The sequence below is a fragment of the Leptinotarsa decemlineata genome, unplaced genomic scaffold (assembly GCF_025532065.1).
Source record: "Leptinotarsa decemlineata unplaced genomic scaffold, Ldec_3_MD MMD2_tig00000090_RagTag_RagTag, whole genome shotgun sequence".
In the NCBI taxonomy this organism is placed as follows: Eukaryota; Metazoa; Arthropoda; class Insecta; order Coleoptera; family Chrysomelidae; genus Leptinotarsa; species Leptinotarsa decemlineata.
This window is the reverse complement of record NW_027412541.1, coordinates 1,957,416-1,974,215: the sequence shown is the minus strand read 5'-3', so window position 1 is coordinate 1,974,215 and position 16,800 is coordinate 1,957,416. Positions and strand designations below refer to the sequence as shown.

The 16,800-nt window shown below is 33.5% G+C and overlaps 1 protein-coding gene across 2 annotated transcripts in view; it reads left to right on the top strand.

Moving 5' to 3' along the window:
- Positions 1-16,800, top strand: part of Elk (Eag-like K[+] channel) — a 322,370-nt gene that overhangs the window by 132,773 nt on the left and 172,797 nt on the right. For both annotated transcript variants that reach the window (XM_074172321.1, XM_074172322.1), the window contains one exon: positions 2,683-2,890. In XM_074172321.1, the coding sequence (XP_074028422.1) occupies positions 2,683-2,890 (208 nt within the window). The remainder of the gene's footprint in view (positions 1-2,682; positions 2,891-16,800) is intronic.

Below are 16,800 nucleotides of genomic sequence, written 5' to 3'. Positions count from 1 at the left end.
AATATTCATCAATTCAAGAAAGAAATAAAATCACAGATGATTACTGCTCAGTGCTAATTTAAAAATTTAAAATTCAATGTATGGTAGTGCAATGAAATTGTTAAATTGACCAAAATAATGTTGAGAATATTAAGAGTTATTAGCAACTATATGATCTGATTATTTTGTCTCTTCTCTATCATTGTTATGATAGTAAGTAAGTATTTCTATAATTATTGTCTTACACTCACTGTTTTCGATGTGGATAGCCTTTGGCTAACCCTTTTCCTTTTATGTATAATAATTTTTATGCATAATAATATTATTATTATCAAAATAGGAGTAGTAATGAGTCTGTGAATCATCATGTAGTAAGCAGCTAGTTTTTGTTGATGAGTGTGATCAAAATGGTTAGTCAACAAAAATCATTCTTCATATTCATGGAGGCTACAATGTAAAACCATTTTGATCAATTAATTAATTCAATTTCAGTGGTAGAAACACACTGGTGAAATGGGATTAAATGATGAAATTTATGATACATTAAAAATGTATATTTCAATTTAAATGATAGTATACCCTGAATGACGGATAACTATCACCATTATGGAAAAACGTTGGATCGGTATGAAGTAACGGCAGAAATGAGAGCTTCAGTTTCAGCTGACACGTCAAGAAGAGTACTTCGACCACGCTATTGCAGATGACTGCCGCGCAGTTGCAGTTAGAACGTTAGGAGATTATAACCAAAAAAGACCACGGCAAAACCCGAAAACCAACTAAAACATTAACGCCAGCCGTGAAAGCCTACTCCTCCTCTATAATGTTATGTCATGTTTTACACCTATACTTTTGTCCGGTATGAAATAGTAATTGAAAGATATGTATGAAACGTCAAGAGTTGATGAAAATTAGAAAACAGTGACTGCTCATTTTTTTTTAATTTTGTGGATTTGAAATTCTTCAGTAGTATATCAAATACAGAGATATAGTAATGATTATAATACTATTCAGTTTGTTTCACCTATTTCAAATTATCTGACACATAATAGGAATGCAAATAGACTATCAGAGTAAGACCAAATTATTTTATGTAGCAACTTTATGAATGTACAAGATTCAAGTATAGCTGTACTTTTGTCTGGTATGAAACCCTTATCTTCGAGGTGCCGGACAACCAAATTGCCCAGCAATTTTTACCGGAAAATATTGCCACTCAATTCGAAATATTTTCGGAATATTTTCCCGAAAAAACCAGCTGTGAGAGAATATGATTTTATAACTAGCCCCGTGTTGGAGTTGTCAGATGCGTCAATGTATTTTTCGGACGGAATGTTTTCGTTGTTTGGAATGAGAAATGTACGATCGGAATGAAAAACTATGCCAGGCACATATATGTTTTTGGCAAAAAATACATGAATTTCAATTTCTTCCTCAAAAAATACACTGCTACCGATATTTTCCGCAGTTGAAGTGCCGTCAGACTGGTTGACCAGTGAGTCATTAATTATTTCAAAGTTTGTCCCAAGGACTCTTATACTGGGTGTAACATAAGTACGTTGAAATATTTAAGTGACGTATTCCTGAGACAATTTTGAGAAAAAAGTCTTCATAAATTTGTTCCGGAAATGCTTCGTTTTGGAGACAGAGGTTGTTGATATTGAATATTTTTGTTCGTTTTTTAAAAATAACTTTTGTTTGCAAAAATTAAGTTACTCGCGCGAAATTTGGTACCCCGGATTTTTTTGCCGTGGAAAATCATAATTTGGTATTTATTTTTATGTAACATCTAGAGGGCGCTGCGTACACTGTCATTATTTATTTCAAATTGCCCTAACTTTTTGACAGTAAACTTCTGGTATACTTCTCATGATAAAACTTGAATTCCACATCTTTTCCAAGTAAAAAAGGTACAACTTCTCAACAACGCTGCAGGTAGTCGTTTTCGACATGTTTACAATTTTTTATATCGATGTATATTACTTAGCTCCTAGGGCGGTAAGTGAAGTTACTGAGGACATTACAAAAACTTAAGTATGTGATGGATCTCGTCGGATTGAAATACTTTTTTCCAATTGTTCATCGACAAAGCATTCGCTTTAGAATGACAAAAATCAACCATGTTTGAAAAATTTCAACAATTTGTTTTTCGAAAATGAATGACTTTTCGATAAACATTGAAAAAAAAGTTATTTATTTTGGCGAGATCCACCATATACTTAGATTTTGCGAAGTTCTCATCAATTTCACTCAGCGCCCTAAGAGCTAAGTAATATGCATCGATATAGAAAATTGTTAATAGGTGTGTAAATTATGTATCTTCATGAAAAGTACCAAAAGTATACTGTCAAAAAAGTTGGGGCAGTTTGAAATAAATAAGGACAGCGTATGCAGCGCCCTCTAGATGTTACATGGAAATTAATGCAAAATTATTATTTTCCATTTCGAAAAAACTCCGGGTACCAAATTTCGTGCAAATAACTTATATATGCACAAGTTATTTTTTTGAAAACTAACAAAAAAATTCAATTTCAACACCTTGTACCTCCAAACCGAAGCATTCACGAATACAAGTTTAGAAAGATTTTTTTTAAATTGTTTCAGGAATACGTTTCTTGATTATTTCAAAAGTACTTATGTTACACCCTGTAGATTGCAAGCAATAGCAAGAAACCAGATAATGAAACAGGTATTGTTTTACAGAGTTCTGGCACGCTTTCAAGTTCTCACACACACCTCATAAAACTTACGAGGCTGTTGCGTTTGGCCAGACTACTTCAGAAAATGGATAGATATTCCCAATACAGCGCCATGATATTGACCCTCCTCATGCTCTTTTTCACACTAGTAGCTCATTGGCTGGCCTGCATTTGGTACGTTATTGCCGAGAAAGAGGTTGATACGGATTTAGGTGAGTTTATTCTATCTATGTTCATTTGCAGTGAGAGATGAAATTTCCATCCGGCATCGACTGAAAATAACCTTTTCAGGAAAACATATCGAACATTAAGCTTCGAGTGGGATATCATTAACATAACAACTTCGATTTTATTGAATATAAACTGTCTTTCCTCCAGAATATGAGAAAATTGAACCAAATTGATTATTGTTCTTATTCATATTTCTATTGAATGGCAAATGACGAACCAAATAAAATGGACAAATGATATTTGTCTATATCATTCCGCAGACATATCATTTCAACTCATTCAGTAGCCGCATCCTTGCAGCTACTGTTTTTGTTTTTTGGTACAGAGGTAGATACAAATATGATCACCAATTGAGAATTTCATATTGTTGTCTATCAGGATAAACTCATAACAATCATTTGTTATCTCAGAATGAAATGGAAAAGTCAATTCTAATTTTGCAAAATTCTGCTCAGCAGTAAAATGTTCAATTCAAATAAAAATAATGTCCTATTGTTGCATTGGAAATTTGATTTTGATTGCAGTTGACAGATATCGGCATTGTAATTCTGTGACCTAATACCGTAATCATTTTCATGAGAAAAATTATAACAGCTACCGATGTAACATTCCATTTTTCCACTTTTCATTTTATACTGTTTGCGAGACAATCTGAACATAAACTCTTCTTGCCAATTTTGAATTGTAGATTGTAATATACCAATTACCTAAATTTCTCATTTTCATAGATCAGGTATACTTTTGAGCAGTCTGCAGTAATACTCCAAATAAATTATAGTCAGAATTCTGACACCTATTCAAAGTCCAATTTGTCTACTTTGATTTTTTTCATTAATTTCATTAATACAAATAGACGGTCAACAAATACTCTTTTTTGTTCAGTCATAGACGCTTTTCATGGTGATTAAAGTAGAGTGAGGTACAAACAAAGATACCTTCTTTCAGTAATGTCATATTTAAAATCGATGGGGCTCCTCTATATGAAGGGACAGATGTAACAAGTGGAGGAAACATTTTAGAGAAAGTCTTTCTGAACTTGAATTCGCCTAAGAAAACACAGTGATGATTCAATTTAATTTTTTTGAGAATCATCCGTCAGAATGAATACCAATGTTTGAGGTATTTATAAATTTTTTTTAAGCGGATCATATAAAACCATATTTTGAATTTGTGTATTTCAACTGATCCTTGAGTCATCAAGATATTTTCATAACAGTTTTTTTTGTGAATTATAGTTCTGCCAGGTGAAAACATATAAGCATGAATGCATAAAAGCATAAGAACCAATATGAATATAAACAGCTGAAAACATAAAAACAAAAATAAATTGGAAAATCAACAAAATCGGTGAATTTGGAATACATTGAATATTCAAAGGCTTGATTATATGCCGGAAGAAGCAAACATTGGAAAGTGTAAAAGATTTAGGAACTTCAACAATCTGATTATTTCAAAAACTACATACAAACTCCAATCATGACTCTCAAGTAAACTGTAATTCTTGTTTTTTTGGCATGCTTGTCGTGTCTCTCATCCCGGTATAGGTTAGTTGGTCTGAAGAGACCAGCATGGACGTAGCGAGGTACGGGCAGGGATGATCAACTGTCCCCCTTCCTTTAGATCAGAAGAACAGTCAACCGCTTTGTTTGTTATAGAAAAGTGAATCATAAAACGTTTAGTGAAATCCCAAAAGAACTGAAGTATTGAAGAATCCTAACTAAAATAAATATAGGAGCGGAGCAGGTGGGCGGGATGCGGAGTTTGAGAGAAGGCAACTGATCAGACAATGTTGTGGGCCTTTATCAGTCGCCGCTCGCATTCGTTCTCAGCCTTCTGCTAGATCCGTGCATCAAAATTGTCTCATTGTTATACTTGTGTTTTTCGAAAATTGATATGAGGAAATTATTCAAAGGTGAGTAATCAAATAATTATGTATTAAGATCGGCGTTAGGCTTTATACTTAACCTTGACATGGGATGTTAGAAATGAATGTGAACTAAGGATAGTGATGACGGTTGTTTTTGTCGGCTCTCATTGGCGATTCAGAGTGGTGAATGATAAATCAGAATAAAGAAAAAACATGTCGGTAGAGTATACAAGGTGCGACAGAATACATCATTTAAGAAAAAAACTGACATCAATGTGTACAAGGTGTATCAAAATACATCAAATTCTACAAAAAGGATTTGAAGCTTTATATCTTCTATAAATTATCTGCGAGCGCTTTCGACAGTTGGTAGTACCTACTGTCATCTTCTAGGCACCCTTCAAACTGAACTGGTCATCCTGTTGTCTGCCTCTTTATACGGTTAGAGCGTCTTAACTCAGGTATTTCAAATACTTTAGGTAAATTTGCCTGTATTTGTTCTGCATCAGGTACTCTCCTTTGTGTTAGATCTTCTTTGGGAATGTGTATGGTTTTGTTTAATATATTAAATGTGAGGTCTTGTGTTTTGATTTGTACTTGTTCCTCGATAAGTGATATGTTCCTCGATAAGTGAGATGAGAAAAAACCAAGTACTTGATAGAAATAGCTGCGTAAACGCAAGCGAAACATAAGTGGAACCACCTATTCACTCAGATTTGTACTTACATGGGTGACAATTATAATAAAATGTAAAGAGTGAGTTGTTTTTATTATTGTTATCATATTTGTTATTATTTAATGAAATAAAAAATTAGAATTAGAACATTTAATTTTTTGAAATAATTTTGATTTTTGATTCGGCTAGAGTCTTTTGTCGAGTTGAAATCCCTATAACTCAATGTATAGAGTTTTTTCTCAACACCTCAGGTGCATCTCTTGGAACACTATAAAACGATGAATCTTTCAGAATTGAAGTAGGTCTTAGGATGGGTTCACAAGTTTCGACTTCCGAGGGTTGTCGTTCGTAGGGGTGCGACAGCTGGTTAACGGAAAAACAGATTTAAACAGATCTATTTGTGTGCCTCATACTTGTTTTTGCGGTAGTATAGTTGATGAGAAAGGTACACATGTTTTGAGTTGCAGGAGAAGTGCAGGGAGTACATCTCGACATCATCAAATGAACGACATATTGAAACGAGCTATGTTGTCAGCAGATGTTCCTGCAATTCTGGAACCCTTAGATACCAGTCGAGATGATGGTAAACGACCAGATGGTATGTCTCTCATACCATGGAAATACGGTAAACCTGTGGTATGGAACTTCACTTTCATTGACACGGTCGCGGCTTCCCATCTAGCCGGAAGTTCGAAGTATGCTGGAACTGCAACATTGTCTGGCGACAAATTGAAAAGAAAAAAATTCCAAAATCTTGGTAACAACTATCTGTTCCATCCAGTAGTGGTTGAAACTTTTGGTGTTTATGGCCCGGAGTCTCTGTTATTCGTTCATGAACTCGAAAGGAAAATAGGTCAAGCAACGAAAGATCACCGTTCTACCTCTTTTTTGATAGAAAGAATTAGTTTTGCTATTCAACGTGGCAATGCTGCTTTGGTCTTTGGAACTTTTTCTCCTTCACATAATTTCGATGAGATCATGCATTGCCCTAATTTCAGTACGGAACTGAAATCTCTTCGAAACAAGCCGAGATATGTGGATATTCATCAGTCTCCTATCAAGGTTAATTCACAAGTGATTGATCCACCTTCTTCTTTTTCAGTGCAATCAGTGGACTCAGGTCATTCTTGCCCTTCAAAAATGAGTTGCAGTCCTCGTAGTTTTCCCCTTTCAGTGGAAGAGCTCCATGAAGCAAGAGCCGAATCGATCCCTCTACGAAACCCTTCTTCACTGGGAAGGATCGATCGCAGCTTGAGAAATGGTTCTTATGCAGATTCTGTGAAACGTGTTTTTCCTTACGAATCAGTAGAGAGTTGTCCTGAAAATCTATAGAAGAAAATTGGATTGGATAATTAGGGAAACAATTGCTACATGAATTGCATTTTACAAGAGATCCGTGTTATCGCTTCATAAAAGCAAACAGACCGCTCAACCCCAGAAGCAAAACTCAGCACATGACAATACAGGTAGAATAACAGAACCAGAAGAGGCAGCTCAGGTAATAGGGCCAAAACAGTGTTACGGGTTATGTTAGTTCCAGAAGTTAAGGAAGTTAAAATAAGAACAAGGATACAGTTTTTCATTCCTACTCACTGAACTTTATTATTCAACTTCTACTTTTTACAAAATAAGTATGTTCAAAGCAGGGATAAGCTGATATTCCCATGCCTAATACAGAAAGATCTATTAACTACGAATGTTATAACCATTTTTCATTCAATACTTACCAAAGGCGAATCCAGCGAGGTCGATAGTACGGGTAGGGTTCATCGCCAGGTATGTTGATCTGCTTTTGAGTAGATAGCCAAAATAATAACCGTTTACTAATTGTTTTCATCATTTTGGAAATTCATTACAGAATAACATAACCTCACGGCTTGACATCTGAAGGTTAATTAGCACTACCAGGTCACTTCATTATAAAAATAAGGGTTCCCTACCTAAACTATAAATAACGACACTAATGAAAAAAATTTAAATATGTTGAATATGAAAAAAGGAGATTTGAGGAGAACGATCGTTTTTTCGGTGTTTTAGAAGGATTGAAAGGACGTGTGTCGCTTGTTTGCAGATTTTTCTTTGAAACTCTTGTGATTATTGCAGAAAAGTTAGTCAAAGGAAGGTCCTCTGACTATTTCAACAAGATTTGTTCCCGAATTACACAAGTGTGCTAGATTCATATTGAATAATTACTACTCAAGGCCACCCATCATCGAGGTAGGTTTTATCAGCCTTGGCATATATTAATTTCAAATTTAGGTGAACCCGGTCAAACTTTTCATGTATCTGCTCTTTTTAGGGCCTTTTTCTATTTGTTATTTTATGTTACTTGGGCTTATCAACTACCCTACATTACGTCACTTTGCCTTTACGTAACGGTTCAGTTCAGCTCAGTTTTACTTACCATTGAAGATAAGGGTCGAAAATATAGTTGAAGATAGCCCGGGATAGTATTCATCACCCAAACCTAGATCATTGGTTGGAAAATTCACCCAGTTCACCCAGTAGCGCAATCACTCCCAAATTTGGACATTCAGTCGAAGTGATTAGGTAGCGAGTATTTTGGATACTTCGTTCGAACGCCTAGGCCTACCCTTCTACGCTATCACTCTCGACAAGGAAACATTCTTCTATGAAGCTCTACCCAGGGTGGAAAACACAATATCCATCACAGATGAGCTGTATCGTTATTCATACTATACTTGGCTAAAACTAAATCAATTTTTTTTATATCACATATATCTTGTCCTCTTGGTATCGAAAACTTAAGGGGACTTCCAACTTGATATAACGATATCGGTTACACCTGGCTATTTGTTTGAATAACGTTGAAATAGAGAGCTAGAGCTCCATTTATTTTGTTGTCCTATTTTCACAGCGAAACATAACCGAAGTGTAGTTTTTTATTATTTTTTTTTATCCTGGGAAATTATACAACCCCCTGCCATTACTCATCATAGTGTCTGAATCTTAATTCATATATATATATATATATATATATATATATATATATATATATATATATATATGGATATATATATATATATATATATATATATATATATATATATATACATCCCGATATCAATATGGCATCCATACATTGAATGCGCTGATAGGGCGTCCATCATAATTTGAAGAATTTACCGAATATATTTCATGGTAAGTACTAGAAAACTGATTTCTGTAGGCTGGCATGACATTTTTACCACCATAAAAAAATTGAGTTCACTATTGATTCGATAGTAGAGCGTCTGCCGTCAAACATTCATAAGAACTCTTCAGTATACACCATCATCAGACATCTGATTGATAATAGGGAGTCCAATAAGTATATTTTCATACATGAAATAGATTATTGGGAATCCTTACAACGTTGCCAATATTTACCGCATTAAATGTAGGCAGCAAGTGGGTTTTAATTTCTTCACATCTGTTTTTCAACAAGCGTTGTGCCAACGACAAATTGCGTATGGATTTCAGGTAGCCGGTATGTATTTCATTTTTACATAGGTACCAAGTGATATTGACTGATCATGAAAAGTTTATTCCATAACGAAATTTTCAATATCATTCGATAATTTTTGTCTTGGTTGGCATATTTCCATTTTAACACTGTATGATATTTAAGCGAGCCGAATATAATGATAGGAGAAGTGAAACCGACACATGCATGGTGTGATTATTGAAAGTTCAACTTTAATTACAAAAAGTTCATTGTATATTTCCATTAGAAAACAGCAAGAATTCAAAGTATTCAAACTAGTTGAAGACGCCAAAATGACAGACGATAGGATAAATAATATGAATTACCAAAGAATGTAAATATTCACGGCCGTAGATGACAGTGTAAAATCTGTTTTCAGCGTTTGCGTGGTTTGCAGGTTTTTATGCCTGACGTTTCGTCTACTACTGCGGTATACATTATCAGAGGCGATGTGGTAACGGTTGCAAAGCCCGAGTTCGTGGTCGAGTTGTTGTTCCCGTTAACTGAGTTATTGAGCATTGAAAAATTTGGTTGTTGAAAATTGGACGTGCCTGAGTGTTTTGTTGAGCACAGTCATATTTACTCAGTGTCATATTTATTCCATTTGGCTGATACACACTACACAGGATAGCCATCTAGAAGGCATCAAGACCTGTCAAGATTCATTTCCGTGTATGGTATACGATTTTTCGAGTCATGCATTTTTCAATATTTCTTTAAGGACTGACCTAAATATTTTTTAATTTTTTCTAGAGTTTTTCGTTTTTAATACGCTTTTATTAGGTCGACCTGTATGTATGTATGTAACTATGTAGTCAAATCTAAGAAAACTAATTTAACCATCTTTTAAAGATCGTAGCGTTATGAAAATTGGCAGTTTTATGTGATTTTGATGACAATATGGTAGGTACTCTGGAGCTGATCTGATGATGGAGCCGGAAGATAGGCACTAGGATTCCATGATGAAATATCGTATCATAGTCGTGTTTGGTCTTGTAATGAACGTGAATCTCTTTTTATCAATGTGCTCCACAAGATCACATTATAAAAGTTCAAAAACATTATATTTTGTTCATTATGATTTTTTTTAGTAACATAACATATTGTTTCAATTTTTCTATATATTTATCATTATATCCTGTTTCTGTATCAAATAAAGACATTCGGTAAGTTGAACAAACTGTTTTAGCGCAATTTGTTTATAAATTGTGTATGACCGTATGGGAATTCAAAAAATTTTTATCTTCATAATATGATATTCAGAAAAAAATACGATTTTTAATTGTTTATGAACGTTTTTTTTATATATCTCGAATGTTCAAATGATTATTCGGAGAATGTTTTCTATTTTGAAAATCATAATTGACATTTCTCTACAAATTGACAGAAACATTTTTCATAATTAATGCCTGAATCAGTTTTCGATATACTGGATGGTTAGTATTTTGTTGATCAACAATCATGCCGTACTCGAAGTTGAAATTGTCATCATCCCAACAACATCGGATGCACTCATCACTGTTTTTCTACTGCTTTAAGTTTTACTGCAGTTAGATACCTACTATGCAACTACAATGAACTAGTTTCAGTAATTCTAAACCTGCTAATGATTATGGTGTTTTCATGGGCAAAAACAGAGTCTCTGTTTTTTCTCATCCCCAATCTGTAGCTGTTGAAAGATTGTTAAGCTATGTTTGAACTTGACTAATCTGATCAAGAAGTGCTTTTTTCCGAACTTTCTTCAGCAGTCTCCGAAAATTATGGTTGAGGTGTCATTCGATTCGGAATAGCGTCTAGAAAGTTTTTGAAAACGGACGACTTCCGAAAATGAAAATAGCAAAAGTTATAAACAATTTAGAGAATAATAAAGAATGGATTTAATTTTTTGAAAATATTTCTAAAACTAATTGAGATTTTCAAAATCGAAAATTCGAAAATAGGAAGAAATTTCCTATAAAAAAGTTTCAACTCCCGGAACTGTAGGACCAATATATATAATTTTCCCGAAGCCCTGAAAATGAGCTCGAAATCGGCTGTCTGGCCGCGCGTGAGCCGTGCCTGTTTGGGCCATTTTTACTAAAAAAAATTTCAGCATTTAAAATATATAAATTAAGGAATGAAAGAATTCAGGCATATACTCAAATGATAAATGAACAATAATCTGTCGGTAAAAAATGTTTATTGCAGTTATTCGATTTATTACGCTATTGTTAATTAACAATTTTCTATCGCTCGATCATCAACAAATCAGAAGTTAGATGAACATATTTCTTTAAAATTTTTATCACTCATTGTTTAAAAATTTATTATAAACAAATGCATTGTTTATAACATGATTGAATTTTTTTTGGATCTTAATTTTTGATAAAAATCATGATTTTTTTCAATTGTCTCTTGAAGAAATTTTTACAATGCAAAAAACGCATTTGTTGAGTAACAATTTTTTTACCACCAATTAATAATATTAAGAAACCAATTTTTTAAAATAATTATTCATCTTGTTTTTAATTCGGAACAAAAACAATTTAATTTTTAAAATTCTCCATTGTGTATTGAATAAACAATTTGTTATAAACAAATGAATGTTTTCATTTCATTTTTGTTCCAGTTGCAATTGATGAATGAAAAAAACCATGCATTTTTTTATTCACTCCATTTTTTATCGAATTTATAACAAAGTTTTAAACAATAAGTGATGAAATAAAAAAAATATTTTTATGTAGCTTCTGATTTGAAAAAAAATATACTAATAATAATAATCAAAAAAAATTGTTCTTCGATTATTTAATAAACTTTTTAATTCAAAAATGCAGTAAATGGTTAATAAATAACTGAAAAATAATAATTTTTCAATATTTTGGAAGTAAATCAATTCCTAACCGTTATAATCATAACTCTATGGAAGGAAAAAAATTCCACACTTTTAGTTTGAAAAATATCACACTTGCAATAATGATAATCGAGTGATAAAAAATTGTTAATTAACAATAGCATAATAAATCTAATAATTGCATTAAAAATTTTTTACCGACAGATTACTGTTAATTTATCTTTTGAGTATATGACTGAATTTTTTCATTCCTCAATTTATATATTTTATATGCTATAAATTTTTTTTTGTAAAATTAACCTAAACACGCACGGCCTACACGCGGCTAAACACCCGATTTAGAGCTCTATTTCAGAGCTCCGGGAAAATTATAAATATTGGTCCTACAGTTCCGGTAGTCAGGACTTTTCGATAGAAAATTTCTTCCTCTTTTCGAATTTTTTTTTTTTCGATTTTGAAAATTCCAATTAGTTTTTGAGATATTTCCAAAAAACTGGACCCATTTTTTATTTTTCACTAAATTGTTTATAACTTTCGCAATTTTCATTTCCGAAAGTCATTCCGAAACATTGGCAAATGTTTCTCTGAAAATAGCTCAGCATTCTTGGATTATTCTTTCCTTCAGTGGCTTTATTGAATCAGATTGCGTCGTCTTTAAAACAACCTATTTTAAGTAAGTGGCCCAGAGGAAAAAATCTAGAGGAGATAGGTCCAGGGATGTGAGAGGCCATTCAGTAGAATCTCTTCTTCCAATACATTGATCAGCATAATTATTATCTAACCATTGAATAACTGGAACTACAAAATAATAAGGTTCCCCATTCTGTTGAAAATGTAATACATTTTCTTTCAAAGATAAATTGCCGTGTATGTCTCTGTGATTCTCTAATTCATGAACTATCCGAGGTTCGATAGATCTTTCTAGCATGTGATCATACATTTCGCCATTTACATTTTCTTCTATATACAGTGTGTAACAACGAAAACCTAACAGAGCCGTTTTTGAATATAAAAAGTAAGATTTTCAAAAAAGCTCGGACACGTCGATTTCTAATTGAAGGGGGACACCTTTCAGACTAATCAGATTTTTTGTAGTACGCACCCCCTCAGAGAGGTGCGTCCGACGACCTTTATTTAGATGGGGAAAGTAGGTCGAGTGGCACCTTGTTTTAAAGGTCTTTCGAATACCTTCACAACTCTGTTAAAAGAAAATTTTTGTAACGATTAGTTTTCGAGATAATTTGAAGTTAAAATTGCCATGTTGATAATACATTAGACAGACCACTCGGTAACTTGTATGCCTAAATAAAAAAAATTTTAAGCAGTTCTTCTTATCAATTTTTTGTTAAATAACAACGTTCGATTGTTTTGTTGAAACGGGTCGTGTATTGTTATTTGTTTAAACATTTCTTTCACTACTGCCGAAAGGGTTTCAGTTATTGCTTCATTTTTTGGCAACGACCAAAATGCTAATAAAACATCAATTTTATTTAACGAGCAAAAACCTGGTAAACACCTAAGCAGAAATCACGTTCTGGATTTGGTCACAAAATTCAGGGAGACAGGTTCGGTTTTAAATGAAAAAAGTGATGTTCAGAGAAGGGTAGTGAATGACGATAATGCGATTGTAGTGTTTGGTCAAGTCATCGCCAATCCCAGGTTAAGTACCAGAGGTTTATCCGCAATGGCAGGAATAAGCCATATGATCGCATGGAGAATCCTTAAAAACCACAAATACCATCCTTACAAAATTAAACTTGTTCGTGAACTCAATGAGGATGATTTTGACCGAAGACAGGAGTTTTGTGAGGGCATGAGTGAAATATTAATGCAAAATCCCGAACTGCTTTATAACATCTGTTATTCGGACGAAAGCTCATTTTATTCAAATGGTTGCGTGAACCGTTACAATTGCCGTTATTGGTCGGATGAAAACCCAAGACAATACGCAGAAATACATACCCAACATCCCCAAAAGTTGAATATCTGGGCCGGAATATTAGGCAATCATATTATAGGTTCATTTTTCATTGATGGAAATTCAACCGGTGATTCTTATTAACAACTTCTTGAAGAGGCAATTCAACCTTCATAAGTAGGTGCCACTCAATTTACCTAAAATGTAATGGTGGTAACCAACCCCATCCCCGGAGAAATCTCCTCGTAATAAACAAATAATTCGACATCAAATGGACACGTATTAGCAGGTTGTCATAAAAAGCAAAAATTTATTTTTTTTATGAGAGTTCTGAACGTAACTTGCACCTTAAAAACAATTTGATTTATTTTAAAAAGAGTTGAACTCAATGCAAATACCTTTAAAACTTCAAATTATCTCGAAAACTAATCGTCACAAAAATTTTCTGTTGACAGAGTAGTAAAGGTATTCGAAAGACCTCTAAAACAAGGTGCCACTCTCCTTCCCTATCTATCCCTATCTATTATCGAGACGAATAAAAAAAAATAGAAGAGGCGTAAAATATTCAAGTCTTAATATTAATGCTACGATGGTAAAAATCATGTTTTTGAAAATTTACTAAATTAATAATAGAAAATAAAATTTATTCTGAATGAATTCTTTTATTTGATGAACCAAAACTTACTGCATCGAATGTAGCTTTGAAGAGTACCATTGAAGAGCATATCTTAAGAGCTTTCAGATAATGTATCACAAGTAGGTGGTTGCCTTTCAAAAATATGAAGTTGTGGTGGCTGGGGGCAAGGGTGTGAGAGAAAAAACAAGTTAGTCATCACATCATTTGTTTCTCCCTTTGTATTATGAAAGTTGTTTTCAGCGATTTCTTATATTTTATTTGGTTGCTCAGAGATAGACCTTGTAAGTTTTCAAATTGTCACCCTGTGTATAAAACCGGCGCCGACCTACAAACATACCAAATCAACGATATTTCTAACAAATCATTGAGACTTCCCTCTCGCAAAAACTATTGCATTGTTGTCAGTTATATGGACGCCTCATAATCGCTCACATGTATGAAAAATATACGGCACAAGTATACGCGTACCTCCCGAGCGCCACCAAAATAAAAAAGACTCAACTAGAATATACGCCAATACATATAATTTTGACAATGAAATTGATAAATAGGCGCCCATCTGAAATTTTGTCAGATGGAAGATAGGGAACCTCTGAACTGCCTGGCATGGTGAAACAATTCGGCGTCCATATATGGACGCCTCATTGAAACCGGACGCCCGATTGATAGAAAATTGTAAATGTACGGAAGCTCTATTGATAGTTGGATATATATATGGATATATATATATATATATATATATATATATATATATATATATGTATGGATATATATATATATATATATATATATATATATATATATATATATATATGGTTTAAACAAAACCATACACATTCCTAGAGAAGATCTAACACGAAGAAGAGTACCTGATGCAGAACAAATACAGGCAAATTTACCTAAAGTACCTGAAATACCTGAGTTAAGACGCTCTGACCGTATAAAGAGACAGACAACAGGATGACCAGTTCAGTTTGAGCAGTGCCAGAAGATGACAATACTACCAACTGTCGAAAGCGCTCGCAGATAAATAATAGAAGATATAAAGCTTCAAATCCTTTTTTCAGAATTTAATATATGTATATATATATATATATATATATATATATATATATATATATATATATATATATATATATATCCAACTATCAATAGAGCTTCCGTACATTTACAATTTTCTATCAATCGGGCGTCCGGTTTCAATGAGGCGTCCATATATGGACGCCGAATTGTTTCACCATGCCAGGCAGTTCAGAGGTTCCCTATCTTCCATCTGACAAAATTTCAGATGGGCGCCTATTTATCAATTTCATTGTCAAAATTATATGTATTGGCGTATATTCTAGTTGAGTCTTTTTTATTTTGGTGGCGCTCGGGAGGTACGCGTATACTTGTGCCGTATATTTTTCATACATGTGAGCGATTATGAGGCGTCCATATAACTGACAACAATGCAATAGTTTTTGCGAGAGGGAAGTCTCAATGATTTGTTAGAAATATCGTTGATTTGGTATGTTTGTAGGTCGGCGCCGGTTTCATACACAGGGTGACAATTTGAAAACTTACAAGGTCTATCTCTGAGCAACCAAATAAAATATAAGAAATCGCTGAAAACAACTTTCATAATACAAAGGGAGAAACAAATGATGTGATGACTAACTTGTTTTTTCTCTCACACCCTTGCCCCCAGCCACCACAACTTCATATTTTTGAAAGGCAACCACCTACTTGTGATACATTATCTGAAAGCTCTTAAGATATGCTCTTCAATGGTACTCTTCAAAGCTACATTCGATGCAGTAAGTTTTGGTTCATCAAATAAAAGAATTCATTCAGAATAAATTTTATTTTCTATTATTAATTTAGTAAATTTTCAAAAACATGATTTTTACCATCGTAGCATTAATATTAAGACTTGAATATTTTACGCCTCTTCTATTTTTTTTTATTCGTCTCGATAATAGATAGGGATAGATAGGGAAGGAGAGTGGCACCTTGTTTTAGAGGTCTTTCGAATACCTTTACTACTCTGTCAACAGAAAATTTTTGTGACGATTAGTTTTCGAGATAATTTGAAGTTTTAAAGGTATTTGCATTGAGTTCAACTCTTTTTAAAATAAATCAAATTGTTTTTAAGGTGCAAGTTACGTTCAGAACTCTCATAAAAAAAATAAATTTTTGCTTTTTATGACAACCTGCTAATACGTGTCCATTTGATGTCGAATTATTTGTTTATTACGAGGAGATTTCTCCGGGGGATGGGGTTGGTTACCACCATTACATTTTAGGTAAATTGAGTGGCACCTACTTATGAAGGTTGAATTGCCTCTTCAAGAAGTTGTTAATAAGAATCACCGGTTGAATTTCCATCAATGAAAAATGAACCTATAATATGATTGCCTAATATTCCGACCCAGATATTCAACTTTTGGGGATGTTGGGTATGTATTTCTGCGTATTGTCTTGGGTTTTCATC